The following is a 25,668-nucleotide window of genomic DNA, read 5'->3' as shown; positions in this document are numbered from 1 at the left end:
ATTTAATAATCAAATTTTTTCTGAATAATTATTTTAGAAAAATTGCATTTATGATTTTTTTTAAATTTCATTTTTTTGCCATAATTTATTTTAAAAAAAATTCTAAAAATTATTAAATATCTGATAAATTAATTATTATGAAAATTATTAATGACATTAAAGTTAGCAGTCACTTGAAAATTTTTTAACAAATAAATTTGTTCTAAAAAATTATTTTAAAAAAATAGTATTTTTAATTTTTTTTAATTTCTTCTAGTCACTTGATAATTTTTTAATTTTATTTAATAATCAAATTTTTTCTGAATAATTATTTTAGAAAAATTGCATTTATGATTTTTTTTAAATTTCATTTTTTTGCCATAATTTATTTTAAAAAAAATTCTAAAAATTATTAAATATCTGATAAATTAATTATTATGAAAATTATTAATGACATTAAAGTTAGCAGTCACTTGAAAATTTTTTAACAAATAAATTTGTTCTAAAAAATTATTTTAAAAAAATAGTATTTTTAATTTTTTTAATTTCTTCTAGTCAATTTTTTTTTGTGACAATTAATTTATTAATAAAATTCTTAAAATTATGAATTAATTGCTAAATTAATTTTTATAAATTATTAGTGGAAATTTTTTATTATAAGAATTTAAAAAATTGACAGCTGTTAGCTAACTTCAGGATCATTCTTAAGACATGTAATTTCATTACAACACCCAGTATATTCACAAGTAGAAATCAGCTGATATCTGGAAAATCCACCTGCCCGCTGGTGTTGTGTTTTGATTTATTGTTATGACTATCTTGTACTATAAAATGAAATACAATTAGAAAATACAGTGAGTAATAAATAAATTGTGGGTGATAAAAAAATGATATAATAATAAAGTTAGCCGACATTTTTAATTTTTTTCATTTTACTTAATTTATTAATTTATAACTAAATAATATTTTTTAAAAATTTCACTAATAGTTTTTCAAGTTTTTTACATGTGAAAATTTTTTTTTAATTGTTTAATTAAAATTACTTCAATAAAAAATTATGACACTGAAGTTGACAGACGTTAAAATTTTTTTAGAATTTTATGTTAGTTAAATTATTGTAAAAAAAATTTAATTAAAAGGTTTCATATGTGAAAATTGATAAAAATTGTAAGTGAAAATTTTTAGAAGCATTTTTTTATTGCGATTAATTTGTTAAATAAATTTTTTAAATTGACAGCTGACGGCTAACTTCAGTATCATAAAAAATTTCTATAAATTTTGAAATGTCGGCTAACTTCATTTTCATAAAAATGATACTAATTGATGAAAATTAAGTTAACTGACATCTAAAAATTTTGATTAATTTTTTTTTTTTTTAATTATTACAAAAGAATAAGACAAAAAAATTTCATCTGTAAAAAATTTGAAAAACCACACTATAATTTTTAAAAAATATTTTTAGTACTAATTAAATAATTCAAAAAAAATCAAAAAATTAAAAACTTCTGTATCATTATTAATTGAGAAATTTTTATATAAATAAATTATAGAAAAAAAAAATTTATTTAGAAAATTCAATCTTTAGAAGCTCTGAAAAATTATAAATGCAATTTTTTAGACTTAGTTTTATTTTTAATAATAAAAAAAATTGTCAAGCGTCTGTTAATTTCAGTGTCATGGTAAAAAGACAAAAAACGAGTTTTTTTATTATATCCTAGGATTATTGAACTAATTAAAATTATAAGGTACTGTATGATGTGGAAAAAAAAGAAGAAATATATACTCGAATTTAAATAAGGGCAGTAGGAAAGATGCTGATATTTTTATATTATTCGCTGTAGTTTTTTTCGAAAAAAATCTTTTTTTTTTTTTCAAAATAATAATTAGATAATTCTTTAAAGAATAAAAAAAAAATTTTAGGCTGAAAAAAAGTTATGTAAATAGTTTAGTAACCATGAAAAAAAAAAAAAAATAACTACTTTCCGGGAAATAATTAATTTATTGCGAGTTTGCATTAACTCGGCTTACTTCTTTTTACAAATTATAAAAAAAAAAATTAGATGTTGAAACAATACTAAGCTGATAAAAAAAATCATTCATTTTTTCACGATAAATCTTACAATATTTATTCAATATAACATTAACTGTTTGTTAAATTACAATTTTATTTCCCAAACCTATTTTAATAAATTAAATTCTTTAAATCGGTAATTAAATTAAATTTATAAGAATTTGATCAATTTCTTGCTTTTTTTACTCCCAAATTTTAATTGACATTAACAATAATCAATAAAGGGAGATGAATGAAACTAAAAGAAGAAATAATCATTTTACACTGAGAAATATAAAAATATTAATTATGAAGAAAATAATGATTATATAAAAATCATTTTCTTTCTCAGTGCTCCAAAATAAATCACAAAAATAAAAATTTATTTTCATTAAAATGACTGCTAATTGCATGTAAAAAAATATCTAAGTAAAATGATACAAAACAATTAAATTTGAAAGATCTACCACTTTTTTATTTATGAGTAAAATGATAGAAAATAGAGTATCGCCTCTAAGATATTTAATTCTTCAAGAGATATATAATCCTTAATTACAAAAAATTAATTTACATGATATAGCCATAAAACCTGTTTACATCTGAGAACTTAAGTGGATAAAAATAATAAAATAAAGATAATTCACGTACTGTACATGAGTGTTGAGAACACAATTACCTATATTACATTACAATGAGATAAATTTTTATTGTAAGAATCTCATTTGATTTAGACACAATTTTTACAGCCGAGTTTACTGACTCGTGGTGTTATCTGCGATCACTACGACCGCCGTTTCGGTAATTTCCTCGCCCACGCGTGCTGCTTTTTCCAGTTGAGGCAGCCGTCGTCTTTGGAGTACTTTCATTGCTAAATCTTGCAGAACCACCCGGTAGTCCCGTGGAGCTTGAACCGCTACTTCCTGAACCACCAGTACCACTGCCGTTACCGCTTTTAGTCGAACTGCTCGCTGTTGAGTTTGCTGTTGTTGAATTGCTTTGGATTGCCTATCAATCAATAATAATTAAATAAATAAATGTCAATTGATACAATAAGAAATAAAATAAAAATAGCAATCTTGCAGTCACTATGTGACTGCTGAGACTTGTGAACTATGAATAAATAAAATTTTTCTATATTAAATAATGACCTTTGTTAAATTGCACTGTACTTTCTTAAATATTGAGGTTTTTAAAGATATAAGCTCATCCCGATGTTACACTCATCAAGAGCTTTCATTTGAGTACCCACATGCATTTTCATATATTTTTCATAAATACATATATATAAATATATAAAATATATGAAAAATTGATGTGGGTACTCAAATGAAAGCTCTTGATGAGTGTAACATCAGGATGAGCTTATATTTTTAAAAATGTCAATAGTTCACAAGATACAAGGTCATTTCATAATTATGTATCTAGAGATAGAGAATTTTTGAATGCAGCCTAAATACTTGTCATAATAAATGGACTATCTGTGAGAATGATATTATTTGAATTGGTTGAATTTAATCTGTTAATTAAATTACTAGCAACCTTGCAGTCACTATGTGATTACCGCGACTTGTGAACTATAATAAATAAATCAAATTTTTCTTGATTAAATAATGACTTTTGTTAAATTGCACTGTAATTTCTTAAATATTGACGTTTTTAAAGATATAAGCTCATCCCGATGTTACACTCATCAAGAGCTTTCATTTGAGTACCCACATGCATTTTTAGTATATTTTTCATATATACATATATGTAATATACATAAATATATAAAATATATGAAAAATTGATGTGGGTATTCAAATGAAAGGTCTTGATAAGTGTAACATCGGGATGAGCTTATATCTTTAAAAATGTCAATAGTTCACAAGATATCTGTTAAAATGCCCTGTATTTTCTTAACTATTGATGTTTTTAAACATATAAGCTCATCCCGATGTTACACTCATCAAGAGCTTTCATTTGAGTACCCACATGCATTTTTAGTATATTTTTCATATATACATATATGTAATATACATAAATATATAAAATATATGAAAAATTGATGTAGGTACTCAAATGAAAGGTCTCAATGAATGTAACATCAGGATGAGCTTATATCTTCAAAAATGTCAACAGTTCACAAGATACAAGCTTATTTCTTAATTATGTATCTAGAGATAGAGAATTTTCGAATGCAGCCTAAATACTTATCATAATAAATTGTCTATTGGTGAGAATTAAATGAAACCTTGAAAAGGCACACATTCAAGACCTTTGCAATAATACTAAATTTAACTAAAAAAAACCGATTTTATGATATGAATATCCTGAACACAAAATTTTTCCTATTCTCTCAATAATATAGTTTATAATAATAACTGGTTATTACATAATAAAATAAAATAAACTTACAATAGGCGACTGTCTAGGCGTGCCAGCAATATTATTAGCATTACCATTATTAGTAATGGTATTATTAATATTACCAGGTGGTCCAGATCCACCTTGATTGACAAGTTGTTGAGCTAAGGCAGGATTAGGTTCGCTCATATTCAATTGTTCGTTAATAACCATACAAAATTCACCTATTTTTTGTATATCACCATTTTTACCAGAATAAAGTGTCAAACATTGTCTCCAGACGGACGCGTAACCCTTTGTCAGTCTCACAATATCACCAGGTACCAACAATTGTCCTGGTTCGTCCCAAATTGACACATTCATACACGCGGTCGCGTCAGCGACTTTGAATGTTCGAACTTCGCGGTTTTCTTTAGTTATTGTAGGATGTCCAACCTCAAGAACAATAAATACCACATTTATGTTTTTTTGTCCGGGTCGTATGTCTTTTATCAACACGTAATCCATTGTTTTTGGTATCTAATGTGTCGCACTTAAATTAAACACTTGATCACTCCAAACTTTGGCGTTAAATTTCCACCTAAAAAATATAATATGATACAATTAAATTATTTTTTTTAAAATAGTCGACCGACAAATCGAAAGATCAACCAATTAATTAACTAACTATATAATAAGGCGACTTGACTCGGTGAAGTAATTTTAAAAATGGATGCTCCGTGCCCATCAACAATTAATTAGTAACAATTGTTTAGGGCCTTTTGTCTTTTCTTTTTTTTTATCGTATCTTCAGTGATGTAGGTTATTATTGTTGTTATTATTTTTTATATATAAAGTTATTACTTTACTGTTATTATTATTATTATTATTATTTTAAAATGTTTTATTTCTTCTTTTAGTTTTATTAACTATTTTAATTAATATTCTTGTTTTATATGGCACTGGTTTGCTTTTTCTTATAAAGAGCAAACCACAAGACTTGTTACTTCCAGGGTGTCCATTGGAGCAATGACACGAGCGCCATTATCATTCCTTTATATTCCCAAGCCCAAGACCAGACCATTCATACATCAACTATTTTATTGCGTATTATTTATTCTCATGACAGCTAAGTCGCTTGCTTTAATAGTCTTCGCAAGTTTTGGATTACTCAATAATTATAGCTTAATAATAAATTAATAAATTTAATTAATTATCGAGTAAATAAAGTAAAATTTATTTTTTTTGGAAAAAAATATCGTAGCGCCATCTTTGACTGAAATTAAGAAATGTCAAATTAAAGAAATTAGTTTCTTCCTTACCGGTACAATGCATTTTTTAAACTAAGTGAAACAATTATTTACTTTATAAATAAGTAATTTTCCGACAAGTTGGCTGTCATTGCAAGAAAATTAATGAGAAAAAGTTTATTTGTTTTAATTAATTGTGTAAAGAAAAAATATAAATGAAGATGATGTTCAGAAATTTAATCAGCTTATTATTAGGATGCATTAGTATTTTTTATACTATTTATGTCGTTTATTGTTTAATTTATTTTATTTCTAATCATAATCAAAACCATAAAGCTGTACAAACTTCTGGTAATTATTTTTATTATTTATATATTGCATTAAATTTATGGAGCTGTCATTAGAAATTTGGAAAAAATTAAATGATACTGGTTAGCTGACAACTGTCAATTTTTTTAATTTTTACAAAACAATTACAATAAAAAAATTAAAGTTAGCAGTCACTTGATTATTTTTTAATTTTTTTTAATAAATAAATTTGCTCCAAAAAATTATTTTTAAAAAATTTAATTTTTTTAATTTTCTAAATGTCAACTTTTTTTCTCATTTTCTTTGACTTAATTTATTTGTTAAAAAAATTATAAATTTCGGCTAAATTAATTTTCATAAAAAATGCTTCTAAAAATTTTCATTAATAATTTTTTTTTAATTTTTAGATGTGGAATTTTTTTATTAAATTTTTTTAACAACAATGTCTTCACAATAAAATTGTAAAAGAATTTTTTAATGTCTAATGATACTAAAGTTAGCCGACGTTTTTAATTATTTGATTTTTTTTTTAATAATTAAATTAAAACAAAAAAATATTTTTAAAAAATTTCACTTACAGTTTTTTACGTTTTTTACAAGTGACATTTTTTTTAAAATAATTTTTTCAATAAAAAAAAATCTAAAAATTTTTAAATGTCGGCTAATTTAATTTTCATTGAAAATTAAGTTAGCTGACATCTAAAAATTTTTTACAATTTTTTTTTAAAGAAAAAATTGTTACAAAAAAAATTTATTAAAAATTTTCACTTGTAAAAAACTTTAAAAACTGTAAGCGCAATTTTTGAGAAATGTCTTTTTGTTTTAATTTAATTATTAAAAAAAAAAAATAAAAACGTCAGCTAACTTTAGTATTATTGAAAATTAAGTTAGCTAATATCTAAAAATTTTTTATAATTTTTTTTTATTGAAAAATATTATTATTATTAAAAAAAAAATTCATTTGTAAAAAAATTGAAAAACTATAAGTGCAATTTTTTAAAAATATTTTTTAGTTCTAATTTAATAAGAGAAAAAAAAATCTTTATTATTATTAAAATTAATGAAACATCAATGGAATAATTTTTATTAATGTCAATTAATATAATTTATTTTTATTGTAGATGATAACGCTGAAAGTCTCACAGCTGCGTGGAACATTTTGATGAACTTGTATTTATTATTCTTGTTCTTGATCCAGCACTCGGTGATGGCTAGTAGAATTATTAAGCGCCTGTATAAAAAATTGAACATCTCCGAGTACGAGAGAAGTATTTACAATGCATTGAGTTCAGTGTGTCTGGATTATTTGATGAGAAACTGGAAACCAGTACCCCTGATTACGCTCTGGGAAGTAAATACAGAGTCTAACATGTATTCATGGATTTTATTTTCTGCTCTACATCTATTCGGATGGCTAATTATACTCGGTGGCTGCTGTATGCTTGATGTCACCGAGTTGTTGGGGTGGAAACAAATTTACTGCAAAGTACTTAATAAGCCTGGAGCATTAGCTGTTAAGTCAAAGGAGTATCAAAGGTATTTAGATCATATGAGGCATCCTAGTTTCGTTGGATTCATTATTACCTTTTGGATTCACCCTTACATGACGTAAGTTAATTATTACCGTAATTACTATGTTAATAAATTAACTATATTTATTTCAATATTTTATTTTTTAGCATCGATCGGTTCTTGTTGTCGTTTATCATAACAATTTATATGTTGATGATATGGAATATCGACGAAAGCGATTATAAATATGCGAGCAATATTTATTACAGAGAAAAACAGTACTTCAAATATTAATAGTTGTTTTTTAAATTAAATATTTATCTGTACCTGAAATTTCAACGATCAAATTTATAAGGCTAATTATTAATTATTAAGAGATAATGGTGAATTGATGATAATCAAGTATTTAGGCTGCATTCGAAAATGCTTTCTGTCTAGATAAATAACTAAGAAATGACCTTGTATCTTGTGAAATATTGATATTTTTAAAGATATAAGCTCATTCTGATGTTACACTCATCAAGATCTTTTATTTAAATACCCACATCAATTTTTCATATATTTTATATATTTATATATATTACATATATGTATATATGAAAAATATACTAAAAATGCATGTGGGTATTCAAATGAAAGCTCTTGATGAGTGTAACATCGGGATGAGCTTATATCTTTAAAAATATCAATAGTTAAGAAAGTACAATGCAATTTAACAAGTATCTAGTGAAATATTGACATTTTTAAAGATATAAGCTCATCCCGATGTTACACTCATCAAGACCTTTCATTTGAGTACCCACATCAATTTTTCATATATTTTATATATTTATATATATTACATATATGTATGTATGAAAAATATGTTGAAAATGCATGTGGGTACTCAAATAAAAGCTCTTGATGAGTATAATATCGAGATGAGCTTATATCTTTAAAAATGTCAATAGTTAAGAAATGACATTGAATCTTGTCATCTAATGACATTTTTAAAGATATAAGCTCACCCTTACATTACACTTATTGAGACCTTTCATTTAAGTACCCACATCAATTTTTAATATATTTTATATATTTACATATATTACATATATGTATATATGAAAAATATACTAAAAATGCATGTGGGTACTCAAATGAAAGCTCTTGATGAGTGTAACATCGGGATGAGCTTATATCTTTAAAAATGTCAATAGTTAAGAAATGACATTAAATCTTGTCATCTAATGACATTTTTAAAGATATAAGCTCACCCTTACATTACACTCATTGAGACCTTTCATTTAAGTACCCACATCAATTTTTCATATATTTTATATATTTATGTATATTACATATATGTATATATGAAAAATATACTAAAAATGCATGTGGGTACTCAAATGAAAGCTCTTGAGAAGTGTAACATCGGGATGAGCTTATATCTTAAAAAAAATCAATAGTTAAAAAAGTAAAATGCAATTTAACAAAAGTCATTATTTAATAAAGCAAAATTTTATTTATTTATTTATTTATTGCTCACAAGTCACGGCAGTCACATAGTGACTGCAAGGTTGCTAGTTATTAATTATTAAAAACTAATTTTAATTAAAGTAAATTTTTTTATTGGAGTAAAAATTAATCAATCAGTAATTTGTATTAAAAGCGCAGTCCCTTTGAGGATCCAATAAGAATTTTTTTGGGATGAAGGCAGCAAGATGGGAGTAACAAAATTAGTACTGTGTCCAGTGGTTGATAGTACCCCAGCACGAACAGCGGTCTTATAAAGCGGACAAATGTACCGTTGATCATTTTCTGGATGAGTTAGCACGGGTATTACGTGGGTTACTGGTAATGGAGGGTTTATTTTGCCTGTTTGTTATTTATTATGCATTATACAGATAATTTAATCAATTAATAAGCTAATGTGATAGTATTATTCAATTAAACCATTATTAAAAATTAATAAAATTAAAAATTAACTTACCTAGTGAAGCGTCAACAAGAAGCATTGAATTAATATTCCACTTTGCTGCGTCTAAATACAAACCATGAATCAAAACTCCGTCGTTTGGTATTGAAAGATTTTTATACAGTAAATGATCCTTGAAATAAACCAATTATTGATTCATTTATTAATTAATAGAATTAGCAAGTATGATAATACAAAGACAAACCTGTTGATTAATTGTGTGAGCATTCTGGATTTCATCTTGATATAAAAGCGTCTTAGTTACCGCATAATCCAGCTTGAGCTGATCAATAGGAATATTATATTTCCTTGCATGGGTTTGGAGCACTGCGGTAATGAATCCTTGAGGAAATGAAAGCCCGGATAGCCAGTAAGAAACCGGTTCGTTTGTTAACCAGCTCTGGATTAAAATGTCAGTCAGGAAATTAATTAAATTCATTTTAATAGAATAGTTAAAATAAAATATTTTATTCTTGGGTACTTTTATAAAATCCGTTCTAAGTTCAAGATCTCTTATCCAACTGCCTAAAGACTTGAGCGATGGATAAACGTGCAGATCATGCCATACCTTCGGGACCTTTAATTTAAAGTTAAGTATATTGAGTCGTTAAATTGTAAGAGGAAATTTTAATAAATTATTGGGTAATTATTTACAAGTGGGATTTATCATTTTAATTTTAATTTTTTTTTAACAAAATTTCTATTTGATTTTATTGATATATTTTTTTTTTGAAAAATAGATAAAAATTAACAATTTATTAGGCGCTGGAATTAATTCGTAGCATTTTACAAAAACGTAATAAAAAAAACGCTACGAATTAATTCCAACTCCTAATAAAAAAAAAAAGTTGATTATCACAATTTTAACAAATTGAAAAAATTTTCAAAATAATTTGTAAATTTTTTATGTACTTTTTTTTGCGGGTTTTTATGTACTTTTAAAAAAAAATATAAAATAGAAATTTTACAGTCCCCCATTTTAATTTTAATTTTTTTCAACGAAATTTCTATTTAATTTTATTGATATATTTTTTTTTTTGAAAAATACATTAAAAAATGAAGAATTAAAAAAAAATAAAGTTGATTATCACAATTGTAACAAATTTTCAAAAAAATTTATAAATTTTATATTTATAAAAATTTAAAATGATTAAAAAATTAAAAATTCAACCTTTTTTTTTTTTTAATTCTTCGTTTTTTTTTAGTACTTTTCAAAAAAATATATGTCAAAAAAAGATAAAATAGAAATTTTATCTAAAAATATGAGAGCCAGAATTTTTCCCAACTTTTGAAAGCAAAAAAGCTATCAAAATCTTTGTTTTTTTCTTTCACTTTTATCATAAATATTTCTTTTTTATCATAAATGCGCCGTTAAAACAAGCAGAATAAACAAAATGTTAATTTTTCACCTAGATATGGTAAAAAATAGGGTGGACTCCATTTGTAAATAATTACCAAATATTGAGTATTTACTTGATTATTTAATAATGAATTGAAAACATTCTCTAATTCGTCTGACATAACGACAAATCCTTTAATAGCGCGTTGTAAATTTTCCATTGATGCGTGAATATTTTTTAATAATTTATTGTATCGATCAATTTCATGTAATAAGACTGTTGTTAGTGAAGGAACTCTTCCCGTTGAATCTTTCTATAATTGTAATAATAATAATAATAATAATAATAATAATAATAATAATGTATGTTAATAAAAATAAATTGTTATTTTGAATAAAATAAAATAAATAATTTATAAAATTACTTTGTAGTGATTTTTATTGCATTTCTCCGAATCAATATTGAGCTCAATTTGATTCATAATTATTTGCGCAGTATCGTAAACTATTTCCGAGTTTGATTTGCTTTCAATGTTTGCATCAACTGTTGGCTGAATTTGTGCTATTGTATTTATCACTAATTGTGACTCGCGCAACTGAAATAATTTATGTTACTTATTTGTTAAATTATAAAAAGAAATATTGCCTATTTTTAAATAAATTTTCAAATTTTTACCTGATAAGTTATATTTGCATTTTCATGCATTCCAAAAATTTCAGGCTCATCAATAATAGGAAAAGTTTCTACAAAATTTTTATACTCCTCCAAAGTTTTTAATCTCGGACAGTAATATACTCCAGAGGGCGAATAAATGTAATCTAAATAGTAATTAAAATGTAAAGATGAGCAAATAAGTCTTTACAAGCATCAAATTTTAATTAAAAAGGATTTTTTGCTTACTGTATTACCTTTGTTAAATATTTTTGGTGAAAAAAAGTTGTCGAGAATAGTTTTCAAGCAGCGCAAATCCCAGTTATCTGTAATTCTGCCTCCGTATGTAATTTCACCTAGAGCAAAAAACAAAAAAAAATTTATTCAATGAATATTTAACCAGAAATGTAAATTTTTCTATTAACAATTTTATTACCGGTAGTATACACCAATGCGTTCCAAGGTATTAATTCATTCTCAGTAAATATTTTTAAATTCGATAGACAGCACTCGCGGTCGTTATCCGTGAATTCGTATAATATATTCCAGCCTAATGGCCCGTACTTTTTTCTTTCTTGTATAATTGAATGAAAAAAACATATTCCGAATATCATGACCCGCCAATTGTCTCCTGAAATGAAAATAAAAATATTCAGACGGATTTTAAGAAGAAATACATAACACCTAATATAACATATCGCGTAACTAAAATCAAAATTATAAAAAAATTTTTTCCTGCAATCAATTATAGAGAATTTATAAAAGTAAAAATCCGGTTGAAAAACAAAAAAAAAATTTTTTTTTTCCAAGTACGCCTTTTTGGCTTTAAAAAAAATTTTTAAAGCCAAAGCGAATAAGAAAAATTAGTCAAAGTAACTTCTAAGGACCTTAAAACGTCGAGATCTAATAAAAAAAGATTTTTGAAAATTCTTCTGAAAATCCTAACACATCCCAATTTTTAAAAATTTTCAATTTTTTGAATTTTGGGAAAATTCACTGAAAAAAAATTAAAATTAATTTAGCATATATTTTATAATTTTAAGAAATTTATAATTATATTCTATCAATTAGTGATTATTAATTATCAATTACTAAAATTTTTTTGCCTTGTTTTGTATTTCTTTTCTTTCAAATTAAAAAAAAATTTTGAAATTTTTTGAATTTCTTAAATTTATCTTCTCTTTATAGATATGTATTGTATAAAATCATTATTACTAAACATTCTACACATGAAAATGTAACATATTGTTGTAAATTGTCGAGAGCGTCTTTTTACAAATAAATAAGTAAATAAATAAATAAATAAATAACAAATAAATTATGGTAAAAAAAATTAACATGTAGAAATATTAAAAAATTAAAAATGCAATTTTTTAAAAATAATTTTTTGGAAAAAATTTTTTTGTTAAATAAAACTAAAAAATTGTAACTGTTAACTTTAATGTCATTGAAAAAAATTAAAATAAAATTTTTAACTTCTAACATAAATTAGTAACGCTATATTATACTGATCAATAAATAAAATAAATAGATACCATCGTGTTCAAAAAATTCTTGGCTCAAATCAAAAAGCATTCGCTTGATATTAGCTTTCAAGCCTTTGGGCGGTTCATTCGTAATTTTAACAGAATTTTCGAGTATAGAAATAGGAAAAGCATCGCTAGGCATCGAACTTAAGAAAAGCCGAAAGTCTCTATGGACCTCGACACTTTCATCGGTGATTTCAGAGACTAATTTCTCGAGCGTCGGCATCCACGACGTTGCCAAATGACAGTTTTGTAAAAAAATCCAGTGACCTTTAACACGACCGTCTTTGATAAGTTTCTCAGCAATTGGTCCTTGCCCTTGACCCAACGATATTGAACTGTACTTGTCGATAAATCCCATTTCGCCGGCAAACCTAATAAATGATCCAAAAGGATCACAACCCGTGCTCAGTATAAATATTAAAGGTGTATTGTGTGATATATCTTGGTACCTAAAAAAAAAAAAAAAATAAAAAAAAAATGTATAATTTATTTAATATCCAACTTTATAAATGAAATATAACTTTGATATTTTGTTAAATTTATTAATGCTTATCAATAAAGTATTCCCATCGCGTGCATGCGTTCAATTTACCTTTACCCTTATTTTTACCTTAACTTTGAACTAAGTAGTTAATGTATGTATGCGTGGAGAGGTAATACTAATAATAATAAATAAAACAATTCTTACGTGTCGGATAATGTTACAATAGACGATTCGATAAATTTTCGACCGAGATTTTTATTTACCAAGGCCGTTATTAAAACCAATAGCTTTTCTTCTTTTAATGATTTCACTAGCATCAATTTTTCAATATCGCTCAGCAAGATATTCCAATCTTTTATCGGTTCTATATTATTATTTCTCTCTAAATTTATTTCCTTACAAATATATAAAATATTTTTTTAGCTTTTATCAAATATGTGAATAAGTTTTTATTAATAATAAAATATTAATGATAAATTATTAATAATAAAATATTAACAATAAAATATCAATAATAAAATATTACTTCTTCAATGTATCTGAGAGTTACACGGATAAAAGTAAACTGTAATAAATAACAGTCGATTTATAATAAGTAATGATCAACTGCTAAAAATTACCATTTCAAACAGTAAAATCGTGATTTTACTATTCACTTTATAATATTTACCATTTAAACGTTACAATTTACTCTTTACATGGAAGAAAATACTATTTCAAACAGTAATATTCGCTATGTAAATGTCTAAAATGCTAAAGTATAATAATTAAGGATTCAGACTTTGATATTTATCATTTCGTACCTAAAAAATGATCTTATGATATGTAAAAAGTATAAAATAAAGTTAGTAAATTTCTAATACAAGCAACGTCAATATTTACAAAGTAAAATGGTAAATTTTAAACGCAACACTAAAAATCAAACTGTAATTATTGACTTGCTTGGACTGGTAAAATGTATATTTTAAAAGTATAATTTTTACTGTTTCAAATGTTAAATTCTCCCAGAGTGAGACTCCCTTCTCTTTTATCTGAGTTCCCCTTCTCCTCATAATATGGACTATATATTGAAATGGCAATTTTTACTGTTTAAAACTGTAATTTTTTAAGATGAAAGAGTCGTTATTTACTATAGTGACAGCTACTAATCACTTATTTTGGATATTAAATTATAAATTGTGGCTTTTATACTTTCTACATTAAGTTCTGTAATATTTATATTTTTGCCACCCCGATGTCCGCTTTACTGTTTGAAACTATAAAAATTAACGGGAATCCGAGTGAATATTACAGTTTACTTTTTTCCGTGTAGTTTAAATATTTTTTTAGCTTTTAGCAAAAATGTGAATAAGTTTTTATTAATAATAAAATATTACTTCTTCAATGTATCTGAGAGTAAGTTTAAATATTTTTTTAGCTTTTAGCAAATATGTGAATAAGTTTTTATTAATAATAAAATATTAATAATAAATTATTAATAATAAAATATTAACAATAAAATATTACTTCTTCAATGTATCCGAGAGTAAGTTTTATTTTTCTAAATGCATCGTCTATTATTCCATTGAAAACTGAAAAGTTTTTATCGAGATAATTTATTGATTTCCACACTAAGTCACTTATATTTTCTGGTTTTTTCCTCTGAAAGTTTTTTTTTATCAAATATAAATTATAAAATGATATAAAAAATTTACAGAGTAATTTTTATTACCAATTCGATAGACCCTGGTCCGCGCAAAATAAAATTCCACTGACTTTGAGTAACTGTTTTATTATTGATACGAATTGCAATGTCAATCATGAAAGCTAAAATAATTTTATGTCTCTCAAAAAGTCCTCGAGAGACGTTTAAATAAATTGCCAAAGTTATTTTTTCATTGAGGATACTCAAACGTTTTTCAATGTCTGGATTTTTTTCGCTTATCTCGATCGCATGATTAAATACCTAAAAATTACATTTTTTATAATTAAACAAATAATATTAATTAATTGTGATGATAATTACTTGTTTGAAATATTTTAGCGAGAATTGATACATAGGATCTATTTCTGCAAGACTAGCAATGACAAAAAATAAAATAAATCCTAGAGTAGCTACTGAGCGATATTTGTCACGCGCTATTATTATCTTAGCCTCTGTTTTTTCAGACTCAACAAGCCGAGCAGTTATAATCGCGGATGTCTCTTTGCTATTATTCAAGCTCTCGACTAACTCCTCATTGTCCAAAATATTACCCGGGCTGGATAACATCGACAGAATTTTTTCTTCTATTTTTTCCAACTGTATTCCGTCGTGATTTATCTTCTCGACTAATTCTTCCCGCTGTTTCTCTAAATCCGGCCTCTCAAGTTTCACAACTTCTCTAAATAAAATAAAATATCATTAATATTTATTACCAACAAATTACTCTCAAAATAGTTCAGTATAAAAGTTATCAATTATTACCCGAGTAATTGATCTTCAAGACCAGATGGTGTAACAGTAAAGTTAACAATTGTTACTTTGATACAAACTTCTGGTAAATAATGAGGATTTGAAAGCTTTGTGGTCATGTACAGCTTGAATCCTTTTTCGTATTCTATATCAGTGTTATTTATTCTCATAATCATTCTTCCTTCCTTGAAACAAAAATCATTTAAAATTTTTTCATTACTTCAAAGTTAAGTTTGTTAAATTTTTCCGGAAAATTTTTTTTAATAAGTAAAAGTACCTGCATAAATATTTGCTGAAGTAAAATAGGTTCTAAACTAGGATCAAGAATTTCTCCTACATTATAAATCATAACTGGCAGCCCAAGTCTAATACAATTTTCAATAATCCTCATCAAATTTGGATTATTCATTTCACTTATCTTGATATTATTCTCCGCTTCCATATTTCTAATCCACCGGTAGCCCTGGAGCGCAAAACCATATTGCAGAAAAATAAATACTGTACAGCAGTATCGATATTCAATATATGATTTAATAAAATATACCATTAATTGTCTTAATTCTAAGTAAATTTACCATGAAAATTAAATTAGCCGACATCTGAAAATTTTTATAATCTATATTATTGAGAGAATAAGAAAAATTTTGTGTCCACTGTATTTATATGACAAAATGGGTTTTTTTTTAAGTGAAATTTAGTGTCATTACAAAGGTGTTGACTTGAATTTGTACCTTTTCAAGGTTTCATATCATTCTCACCGATAGTCAATTTATTATTTTTATTTTTTATTTTATTTTTAAACAGTACACTGAACCCTACAGCAAGGCCATTAAGCGGGTTCCATTAGAAAAAAAAAATAACAGTTAAGGTAAAAGCCCCAATATATGATCATGTACTGGGGCTTTTACCTTACATAATTTTTGAAAATAGTGCTTAAATGTAATAGTAATAGTCATAAGTCCATACTTGCTGAAACTAGTAAATACATAAATAAATAAATAAATAAATTGCGCTGACTCAGCTTCTATTTAGTAAACATAGTATCAAGAAACAAATAACATTATTTATCTCATAAACATCAGTGCTGTTATCATTATTATAAAATTTGTCAAAGGCATAGATTAAACAATATATTAAAAAATATATAGGAGAAGAGATAGAACTAATTATGGCCAGATTGTTCTTATTATGATAAGTATTTAGGCTGCATTCGAAAATTCTTTATCTCTAGATACATAATTAAGAAATGACCTCGTATCTTGCGAACTATTTACATTTTTAAAGATATAAATAAGCTCACTCCGACATTACACTCATCAAGACCTTTTATTTGAGTACCCACATCAATTTTTCATATATTTTATATATTTATATATATATATATATATTAATATATATGAATATATGAAAAATATATCAAAATGCATGTGGGTACTCAAATGAAAGCTCTTGATGAGTGTAATATCGGGATGAGCTTATATCTTTAAAAACGTCAATAGTTAAGAAATGACATCGAATTTTGACATCTAATGAGATTTTTAAAGATATAAGCTCACCCTTACATTACACTCATTAAGACCTTTCATTTAAGTACCCACATCAATTTTTCATATATTTTATATATTTATATATATTACATACAGTGTAAACTCTATATAACGACACTGAAGGGACCGTGAATTTTATGACGTTATAGAGAGTTGACGTTAAATAGAGAGAAGAAAAATTAGAATTAGAAAAAAAAAGTTTACTTTAGTTTACCATATTTTTATTGTAGTTATGTGCATAGAAAGCAATTTTATTTATTTATTTATTTATTTATTAACAGCCCTATTGCGTATATTCTGTTATTTTTGTCTGACGTCTTTTGCTGCACCAATAATTTTGTTGTATTTTTTTACATATCGGCGGTCTAATTAGCAATTGGTCTAACTCCTTATTTTGTAGAGGGTAATTTTTTAACATTTTAATGTAGCAATAGTCCAATTATAAATTATTTGAATGATCCAAACCAAAATATTATACCTCTATTAGATATTAAATGGTTTTTTTAAGTGATAATAAAATTTTCACAAATTGTTTCTTCGAACAAATGGAAGATTGTCTAAAATGGAGTTAGACAATTTGTTAATTAGAACGTCGATATTTTTTTCATATCTTGCGATATTGAGGGATCTTGGTCATAAAGGAGATATTTTTCTAATAATTTAGCTGAATTTCTTAGAAAGTTCGGAATGCATGATGCCACTTAATTGTTGTCGTTATTGAGAGTGAGTATAATGCTATATAGAGTGTATCATTGTATGAAAGACAAGCTAAACCAACCAAAGACAAGTGATTTTGACGCTTTAAGGAGTTTTTCGTTATATAGAGTTTACACTGTATATGTATATATGAAAAATATATCAAAAATGCATGTGGGTACTCAAATGAAAGCTCTTGATGAATGTAACATCGAGATGAGCTTATTTCATTCGAAACGTCAATAGTTAAGAAAGTACAGTGCAATTTAACAAAAGTCATTATTTAATAAAGCAAAATTTTATTTATTTATAGTTTACAAGTCACGGCAGTCACACAATGACTGCAAGGTTGCTAGTTTATTTTATTGAAAAATTATTTTAAAAAATTTCACATGTAGAAAGTTTGAAAAATTATCCGTAAAAATATTTTTTTAGTTACAATTTAATTAATAAAAAAAAATCAAAAATTGTTTAACGTCAGCTAATTTTAGTATTATAAATTTACCTGCTCCTGTGGATCAATCAAAAGCGGCCAACGTCGCGCTTGAGTCACCAGCAGCGCGTTTTCAGTGCTCACGTTGTCTTTCGGTAGCCCGAAAACATTCCACGTGCAAATTTTGTACGGACTAATTAAACTTTTGACAAGACTGAAATTATCCGTAATATTTATTTTGTGAGTGTCAATCGCCGTCAACCAAACTCGCAGCAATTCCTGTCGATAAATCTGAGTGAAAGCCCCGAAATAAGCCAGCGCGCCTGCGATAATAAGGCAATCACCCGTCAGGTTATTTATTTTCGAGTGAAACCCTCGTGTCATGTCTTGCCATAATTCTTGTCCGTCAGATAATGCCGCGATTAAGCGCCCAGATCTGTTTAATCGAGACTCATTCAACGCAATCGTAGACTCTAATTGATCTAGACGCTTAACTGCCAGGTTGTATTGTTTCTCGAGTTTTTCTATTTTCTTAACAACCACACTTAATTGTTTTTGCTTCTCCGCTACTAGTTCTTTAAGTGTCTGTAGCTCTTCTTGTGCTTGTTGCAATCTAAAAAATTATTTTATTTTATTTAAAAAAAAAAAAAATTATTAACTTAATATTAAAATTAAAATTATTATTTTAATATTAAAATTAAAATTATTATTTTAATAGTAAAATTAAAATTATTATTTTAATATTGAAATTAAAATTATTATTTTAATATTAAAAATAAAATTCAAGGGATATTTTTGAGACTATCAGTTATAAAATGTAATTAATTAATTACTTGAGACGTTTCGGCTCGACAACACGAAACACTTTAGCATATCCGTCAATAGCTCTTACCCAAATGCAAATTGACTTGCAAACTTTACTTTGCTTAGCAACAAGATCCGGAACAAACTCGGGATTCTTCAAATAGCTTTCCAATTTTTTAAGCAATTTATCATTTATGTCATCCTTGGGATAGTTGATCAATCGATCAAGAAAGTGCACGTCCGAGAGTATAAGCTTCGCAGTCGGCCAGTCCGTTCTAGAAATAATAAATAATAAATAATAGTTTAAAAAAACTAAAAACACGCTTTTTATAGAAAACCAAACTAAAAAATAGAAAATAAATTTTAATAAATTTAAATTAAGAATAGTCTTAAAAATTTCAATAAATATAAATTAATAATAGTGTAAATAAAAAAAATGTATTTTATTTTAAAAAAAGCGTGGGGTGCTTTTTAAGATATTATCAAAATGATAATCACTCTACTCATATCTGTCAATAAAATATTTATAACTATTGACACCATGCACCCCACGCTTTTTTTAAAATAAAATACATTTTTTTATTTACACTATTATTAATTTATATTTATTGAAATTTTTAACACTATTCTTAATTTAAATTTATTTTCTATTTTTAGTTTGGTTTTCTATAAAAAGCGTGTTTTTAGTTTTTAAACTATTATTTATTTTACTTTTAGTTTGGTTTATTTATAAAAGCGTGATTTTTTAGTTTTTTTAAACTATTATTTGTTGATTATCAAAAATATTCAGGCGCGCAAATTACCCACGGAGAGTTACATACTGACATACTGACATACTGACAAACTGACATACAAGTGAAGCTAATATAAAGCGTGTAAAAATTATAAATGAATTTTTTAAGTGAAATATTATTAATTGGTCCGTACTTTTCGCCTAAAAGCAAGCAAACTGCCTCCATTACGTAACGCACGAGATGCGGAGGCTTATTAAAAACTTTAATTTCGTTAATGTCGCTTTTGTTGAGCGACTGAAGAGCTTTTTGCGCCTCCTCCAGAGCTGGCATCGCAGCCTCCAGGTCTTTGCGTGCCTCGATTTCTAAAACTGCCATTTCGTCGGCTTTTATCTACCGAAAAAATATATTTATTATTCATTGGATTTTTTTATCCCAACAAATTAAATTAAAATAATCGATAAATAAATTCTGTAATTTGCGTTGTTTATAAAACTCTATAATTTATTCTATTTAATTATTTTATTCAAACTCGATTGTTAAATTAATGAAAAGATTTAAGTTACTTTAGCAGTAGCCTCATCCGCTTCTACGACACTTCGGACTGTATCGCACTCAATTTTTTGTTTTGTCACGACTTCCATAAGTTTTTCCACTTCTTCGCGGCTTGTTTTCAATTGCGGTGTTAATATTATTATTTCATTCTTCATCACATCTACTGTGTCTTTGGTTTCATATAATTTCTGGTGATAAAAATAATAAATAATAAATAAAAAATCAACAGAATTAAAATATCAACCTCAATAATTTATCAGATTAATATAAATGTAAATAAAAAAAATTATAAACTTACATTTAAGCCATTTTCAATTTTATTTTTCAATGACATTATTTCATCTGTCTTTCGCTTTAGAGTAGTTGAATATAATGTCAATAATTCAAGATAACTACTCGGTGTTGTATAATATCGACGTCGCATTTCAGTTAAATATCTCTCTGTCATTTTATCAGTCGTCTATTTTTAAAAATTTAATTTTAATACCAATTATTTATCATTTTCTATAAAAAATAGTAAATTATTATACGTTACTAAAGCCCTTTTCTTAAAGGACCAAAAAGGCGTATAAAAAAAAATTTTTTTTCTTCAATCAAGCAAAAAATGTATTTTGTAAAAATTCACCGAAAAAAATTAAAATAAAATTTTTAACTTCTGACAAAAATTTACAATTTTAAAAAATTGGGCTATAATAGTATTTTCAGTTTAATTGCTAAAAATAATTTTTTTATGATCTCGATGTTTAAAGGTTCTTAGAAGCTACTTTGACTATTTTTTCACGCATGCGCTTTTGACTTTATGAAAATTAATTTAGCATATATTTAATAATTTTAAAAATTTTATAGCAAATAAATTATGGGAAAAAAAATTAGAAAAAAAAATTGGCATATAGAAATTTTAAAAAATAAAAAATGCAATTTTTTAAAAATAATTTTTCAGTACAAATTTTTTTGTTTAATAAAATTGAAAAATGGTCAAGTGACAGCTAACTAATATTATTTTGGCTTTAAGAATTTTTTTTCTTAAAACCAAAAAAGCGTACGCCGAAAAAAAAATTTTTCTTGCGTTTTTCAACTAGATTTTTAGTAGATTTTATAAAAATCTAACTATCGCAGCCGTCCTCATGGCGCAACTTTTGAAAAATTTAGCCATTTTCTGACTTAGTTTGTCGAGCTGAGTCAGAAAATATATATAGTTCAAAAGTTTATATATGTATGTATTTATATATATATATATATATATTTATAGCATATATATATATATATATATATATATATATATATATATATATATATATATATGCTATATATATATATATATATATATATATATATATAGATTAGGGTGGGTCAAAAAAATCGATTATTTTTTTTTTAACTTTTCACAATGAAAAGTTGGTTGTCAGGCACCTCTAGAAAGTGCTCACCAAATTTAAGCTCTTAATATTAATAGGAAGCTTATCCTCATCACAGTTTTACATTTTTTGTTAGTCTTTTATAAAAAAGATCATATCTCACTATTGATCAATTTTTTAATCAAATCTCCATACACATTTTTGTAGGAAATTGAATCATCTACAAAAAAAATCTGATATGTGTGAGCGATTACATTAACCATTTCAAAGATATCCGAGGTCAAAGTTCAAAAAATTTATCAAAAAAAAAATTTTTTTTTTTAATTTCCTACCACATTGGAAAATAATAGTTGTCGAATGAATATGCTATATTTTTGTAGGAAATTAAACGCTCTACAAAAAGGGTGTGATATATTTAATTGATTACTGCACTCGTTTAAAAGATATTCGTAACCGAAACCCAATTCGTTCTAATTTCAATAATTTTTTAATAACTTTTTCGATATATCCATTAAATTCATGGATTGTAGATATTTTCATAAAAATTTCTGCTTATATTGATAGAATGGAAGTTTTTAACTATTTTTACCATATTCATAAATGTAAGGAAGCTTTACTTTTGGAAAAAGAGAATGATACGTCCGTTTTTATTACTTACAAGAAAGGGTTCCCAGGTGTCCACCTCCGATTTTGATGCCACTGAAATATGTTATTCTCCGTCGAATTCCAAGCTACACGTATTTTTCTTATCGGCGGAAAAACATTTTTAGGGGATAAAACCAACCTCCAAAAATGACCTTCTTAAAGGGTCAATTCAAGGTTTTATATACTGGTAATCAATATTTTTGTAAACTACCAAGTGGGTTATGATCTGCACGAAACATGATAAGTAATTTATAGTATATAAATGCGTTTTTAAGACACAATGACTTCTTACACAACGAACAATGAATAATCGCTCAATTTTTCATTCCGGAATTTCAAAGTGAATATTACCTCTGTCTCACAGTGTTTTGCGTTTGAATCTGAATTTATTTGGGTTTGTCTCAACGTAACTTTTGAACCAAAAAGAAAATTGAAATTTTATTAAAACTATTTGAATTTTATTATTTTTAATAATTATAAAAATGATTTAAATTTAATTTTTTTTAACGCATTTTTAGATGGTTCTTATCATTTTTCATCTTTGGAGGTTGGTTTTATCCCCTAAAAATGTTTTTCCGCCGATAAGAAAAATACGTGTAGCTTAGAATTCGACGGAGAATAACATATTTCAGTGGCATCAAAATCGGAGGTGGACACCTGGGAACCCTTTCTTCTAAGTAATAAAAACGAACGTATCATTCTCTTTTTCCAAAAGTAAAGCTTCCTCACATTTATGAATATGGTAAAAATAGTTAAAAACTTCCATTCTATCAATATGAGCAGAAATTTTAATGAAAATATCTACAATTCATGAATTTAATGGATATATCGAAAAAGTTATTAAAAAATTATTAAAATTAGAAAGAATTGGGTTTCGGTTACGAATATCTTTTAAACGAGTGCAGTAATCAATTAAATATATCACACCTTTTATGTAGAGCGTTTAATTTCCTACAAAAATATAGCATATTCATTCGACAACTATTATTTTCCAATGTGGTAGGAAATTAAAAAAAAAAATTTTTTTTTTTTTAAATTTTTTGAACTTTGACCTCGGATATCTTTGAAATGGTTAATGTAATCGCTCACACATATCAGATTTTTTTTGTAGATGATTCAATTTCCTACAAAAATGTGTATGGAGATTTGATTAAAAAATTGATCAATAGTGAGATATGATCTTTTTTATAAAAGACTAACAAAAAATGTAAAGCTGTGATGAGGATAAGCTTCCTATTAATATTAAGAGCTTAAATTTGGTGAGCACTTTCTAGAGGTGCCTGACAACCAACTTTTCATTGTATAAAGTTAAAAAAAATAATCGATTTTTTGACCCACCTAATATATATATATATATATATATATATATATATATATATATATATATATATATATGTATGTATTTATATATATATATATATATATATATACATATTTATACGATATAACGCGGCTTGTCAGCACGATAGCGTTTTCAATTTATGACCGATTCTTCTCAAACTCAGCATGCTTTATCTATCGATCAAGACCAAAGTTAAGTTCGAAGATGAGCTTAATCGGGCGAGTAATTTGGAAATGACAGGATTTTGAAATTTTTAAAATCGTAAAATTGATGTTTTTACTACTTCAACTTGGTATAATTACTGAACTAGACAAAATATTGAAATTCGGTAAAATGCATCGTAAAGCTCTTTTAATAAGCTTCAATTTTCACTACTTAGAAGTGGTAGTAGCCTCAATATTACTCCTTTTAGAGTTCGTTTAATGAAACAGTTTTACTGTTGCAGCCGTTTTAGAATTATTGTTTAAATCATAGCTTAATCATGATGTAAATTCAATAATTACGATATTGATCAGTCTTTTGTGTAATGTTTTCGGGTAGGTTGTCAGTAAATATATCACAAATTAGTTCTAACCATTGTTTTCTTCAACTAAAATTTTATGCGATTGCAAAATTCTGATTAACTTGAAAACTGTTGTTTCTCAGCAGTTACTTAAAATTTGGACATTTATAATTCAAATCTTATAATCTGTGCAATTCTTTGGTAAATATTTGAGAAACTTTTTCTTCACAAGATAATTTTTTTTCCAAAATTTGTTGTAAATAGTTTTAAATTTATTATTGAATTTTGTTTTTAATTCATGAATTAAGTTATACATTATCTGTGTTATTATATTATTTTATTAAAAATCAATTTTTTTTATTAGAAAAATCTACTTCCATTTCGGCTGCCAAATGGCCTTTTTTATTACTTTTCTACATTTTTTAGTTAATTGGAGTTAAAAAATTTTTTTTATTCGTCTTTTTGATTTTACTAACGCGATTAATAATAATAAATTGAAATATTATTGGCTATAAATTTTTCAGAATAATTTTTAACTGATTTTTTATCAAATTTAGTTAAATATTTTAATCCTCTGTAAAATTTCTTTTTAAAAAAAATTTTTAAAGAAGAATTTTTCAAATATCAGAGCATTAAAAATCATGACAAACACTCGTATTCTTCATATTAACTCTTATTTGTCGATTTAGGGGAGGAGTGTTATCCTGACAAGCCAAAGTCACGCGGATTGACTGTAAATCGATAAATAAATAAAATATCTGGTATACTTGGTGCATCAGCATACAAATGGAAGCCAGGGAAGAAGCTAGCTTGAGATCTTGGGTGATGTCTGGAACGATGGAAATTTTAGCGACCGAGAGAAGGGCTTCGTCGGGCCACTTGGTGAACCAGTCGATCGTGCAGCAATTGACCAATGAAGGAAACATGCGACAGCGACGTCTTAGATATGTAAGATATAAAATATTTAGAGCGCTCATCGATTTGCATCACTATTACATCTTTGCTTATACTTATACTTATTATGTATATTATACATGAATAGTTCATCAGCGAAACCCACCGAAATGCGTCACCAGCAGGACTCATGCAAAGCACGATGTGGAGATGAATCCTCACCCGGCTAACAAACAGATTGTAAATTTCGTCACGGTTTTCTTCAGATAATCCCGCTTCTTTGGCTGCGGGTCTCGTCAAGATTATTATTTTCTCTAGCTCATCAGCCTCGAATAAATTTGGCACTTCGC

At 25.8% G+C, this 25,668-nt stretch overlaps 3 protein-coding genes and 1 long non-coding RNA gene across 5 annotated transcripts in view; 2 read left to right on the top strand and 2 right to left on the bottom strand.

Moving 5' to 3' along the window:
- Positions 1 to 652: 652 nt before the first annotated feature.
- Positions 653 to 25,555, top strand: LOC123260638. Its single transcript, XR_006508483.1, has 3 exons — positions 653 to 833; positions 25,114 to 25,372; positions 25,467 to 25,555. It is a non-coding gene; the product is annotated as an uncharacterized LOC123260638 (long non-coding RNA).
- LOC123260636 (SOSS complex subunit B homolog) lies at positions 2,520 to 5,399 on the bottom strand. Its single transcript, XM_044721854.1, has 3 exons — positions 5,043 to 5,399; positions 4,427 to 4,955; positions 2,520 to 3,034 (listed from the first exon to the last, which is right to left on the bottom strand). The coding sequence occupies exons 2-3, from the start codon at positions 4,880 to 4,882 to the stop codon at positions 2,798 to 2,800; spliced, it is 693 nt and encodes a 230-aa protein (XP_044577789.1). The 5' UTR covers positions 4,883 to 4,955; positions 5,043 to 5,399; the 3' UTR covers positions 2,520 to 2,797.
- Positions 5,674 to 7,877, top strand: LOC123260635 (nurim homolog). 2 transcript variants are annotated; one of them, XM_044721853.1, is made up of 3 exons: positions 5,674 to 5,955; positions 7,035 to 7,521; positions 7,593 to 7,877. In XM_044721853.1, the coding sequence occupies exons 1-3, from the start codon at positions 5,820 to 5,822 to the stop codon at positions 7,717 to 7,719; spliced, it is 750 nt and encodes a 249-aa protein (XP_044577788.1). In that variant the 5' UTR covers positions 5,674 to 5,819; the 3' UTR covers positions 7,720 to 7,877. The 2 variants fall into 2 exon arrangements, with proteins under 2 accessions (XP_044577788.1, XP_044577787.1); XM_044721852.1 differs by having other exon boundaries at positions 5,689 to 5,960; positions 7,034 to 7,521.
- Positions 9,010 to 25,668, bottom strand: part of LOC123260637 (dynein axonemal heavy chain 6) — a 40,420-nt gene continuing 23,761 nt past the window's right edge. Inside the window, exons 29-51 of the mRNA XM_044721855.1 lie at positions 25,485 to 25,668; positions 25,192 to 25,363; positions 20,879 to 21,040; positions 20,592 to 20,768; positions 20,222 to 20,418; positions 19,324 to 19,569; positions 18,563 to 19,103; positions 16,092 to 16,277; positions 15,827 to 15,999; positions 15,386 to 15,743; positions 15,092 to 15,325; positions 14,887 to 15,021; positions 13,585 to 13,775; positions 12,903 to 13,345; positions 11,804 to 11,998; positions 11,625 to 11,723; positions 11,392 to 11,534; positions 11,141 to 11,311; positions 10,850 to 11,029; positions 9,858 to 9,953; positions 9,582 to 9,776; positions 9,392 to 9,509; positions 9,010 to 9,276 (exon numbers count right to left, since the gene is read on the bottom strand). Coding sequence (XP_044577790.1) covers positions 9,047 to 9,276; positions 9,392 to 9,509; positions 9,582 to 9,776; positions 9,858 to 9,953; positions 10,850 to 11,029; positions 11,141 to 11,311; positions 11,392 to 11,534; positions 11,625 to 11,723; positions 11,804 to 11,998; positions 12,903 to 13,345; positions 13,585 to 13,775; positions 14,887 to 15,021; positions 15,092 to 15,325; positions 15,386 to 15,743; positions 15,827 to 15,999; positions 16,092 to 16,277; positions 18,563 to 19,103; positions 19,324 to 19,569; positions 20,222 to 20,418; positions 20,592 to 20,768; positions 20,879 to 21,040; positions 25,192 to 25,363; positions 25,485 to 25,668 — 4,826 coding nt within the window. The 3' untranslated portion in view covers positions 9,010 to 9,046. The remainder of the gene's footprint in view (positions 9,277 to 9,391; positions 9,510 to 9,581; positions 9,777 to 9,857; positions 9,954 to 10,849; positions 11,030 to 11,140; positions 11,312 to 11,391; positions 11,535 to 11,624; positions 11,724 to 11,803; positions 11,999 to 12,902; positions 13,346 to 13,584; positions 13,776 to 14,886; positions 15,022 to 15,091; positions 15,326 to 15,385; positions 15,744 to 15,826; positions 16,000 to 16,091; positions 16,278 to 18,562; positions 19,104 to 19,323; positions 19,570 to 20,221; positions 20,419 to 20,591; positions 20,769 to 20,878; positions 21,041 to 25,191; positions 25,364 to 25,484) is intronic.

This window comes from Cotesia glomerata, linkage group LG3 (assembly GCF_020080835.1).
Source record: "Cotesia glomerata isolate CgM1 linkage group LG3, MPM_Cglom_v2.3, whole genome shotgun sequence".
In the NCBI taxonomy this organism is placed as follows: Eukaryota; Metazoa; Arthropoda; class Insecta; order Hymenoptera; family Braconidae; genus Cotesia; species Cotesia glomerata.
Note: the sequence above shows the minus strand (reverse complement) of the source record. Positions and strands in the feature narration are given on the sequence as shown.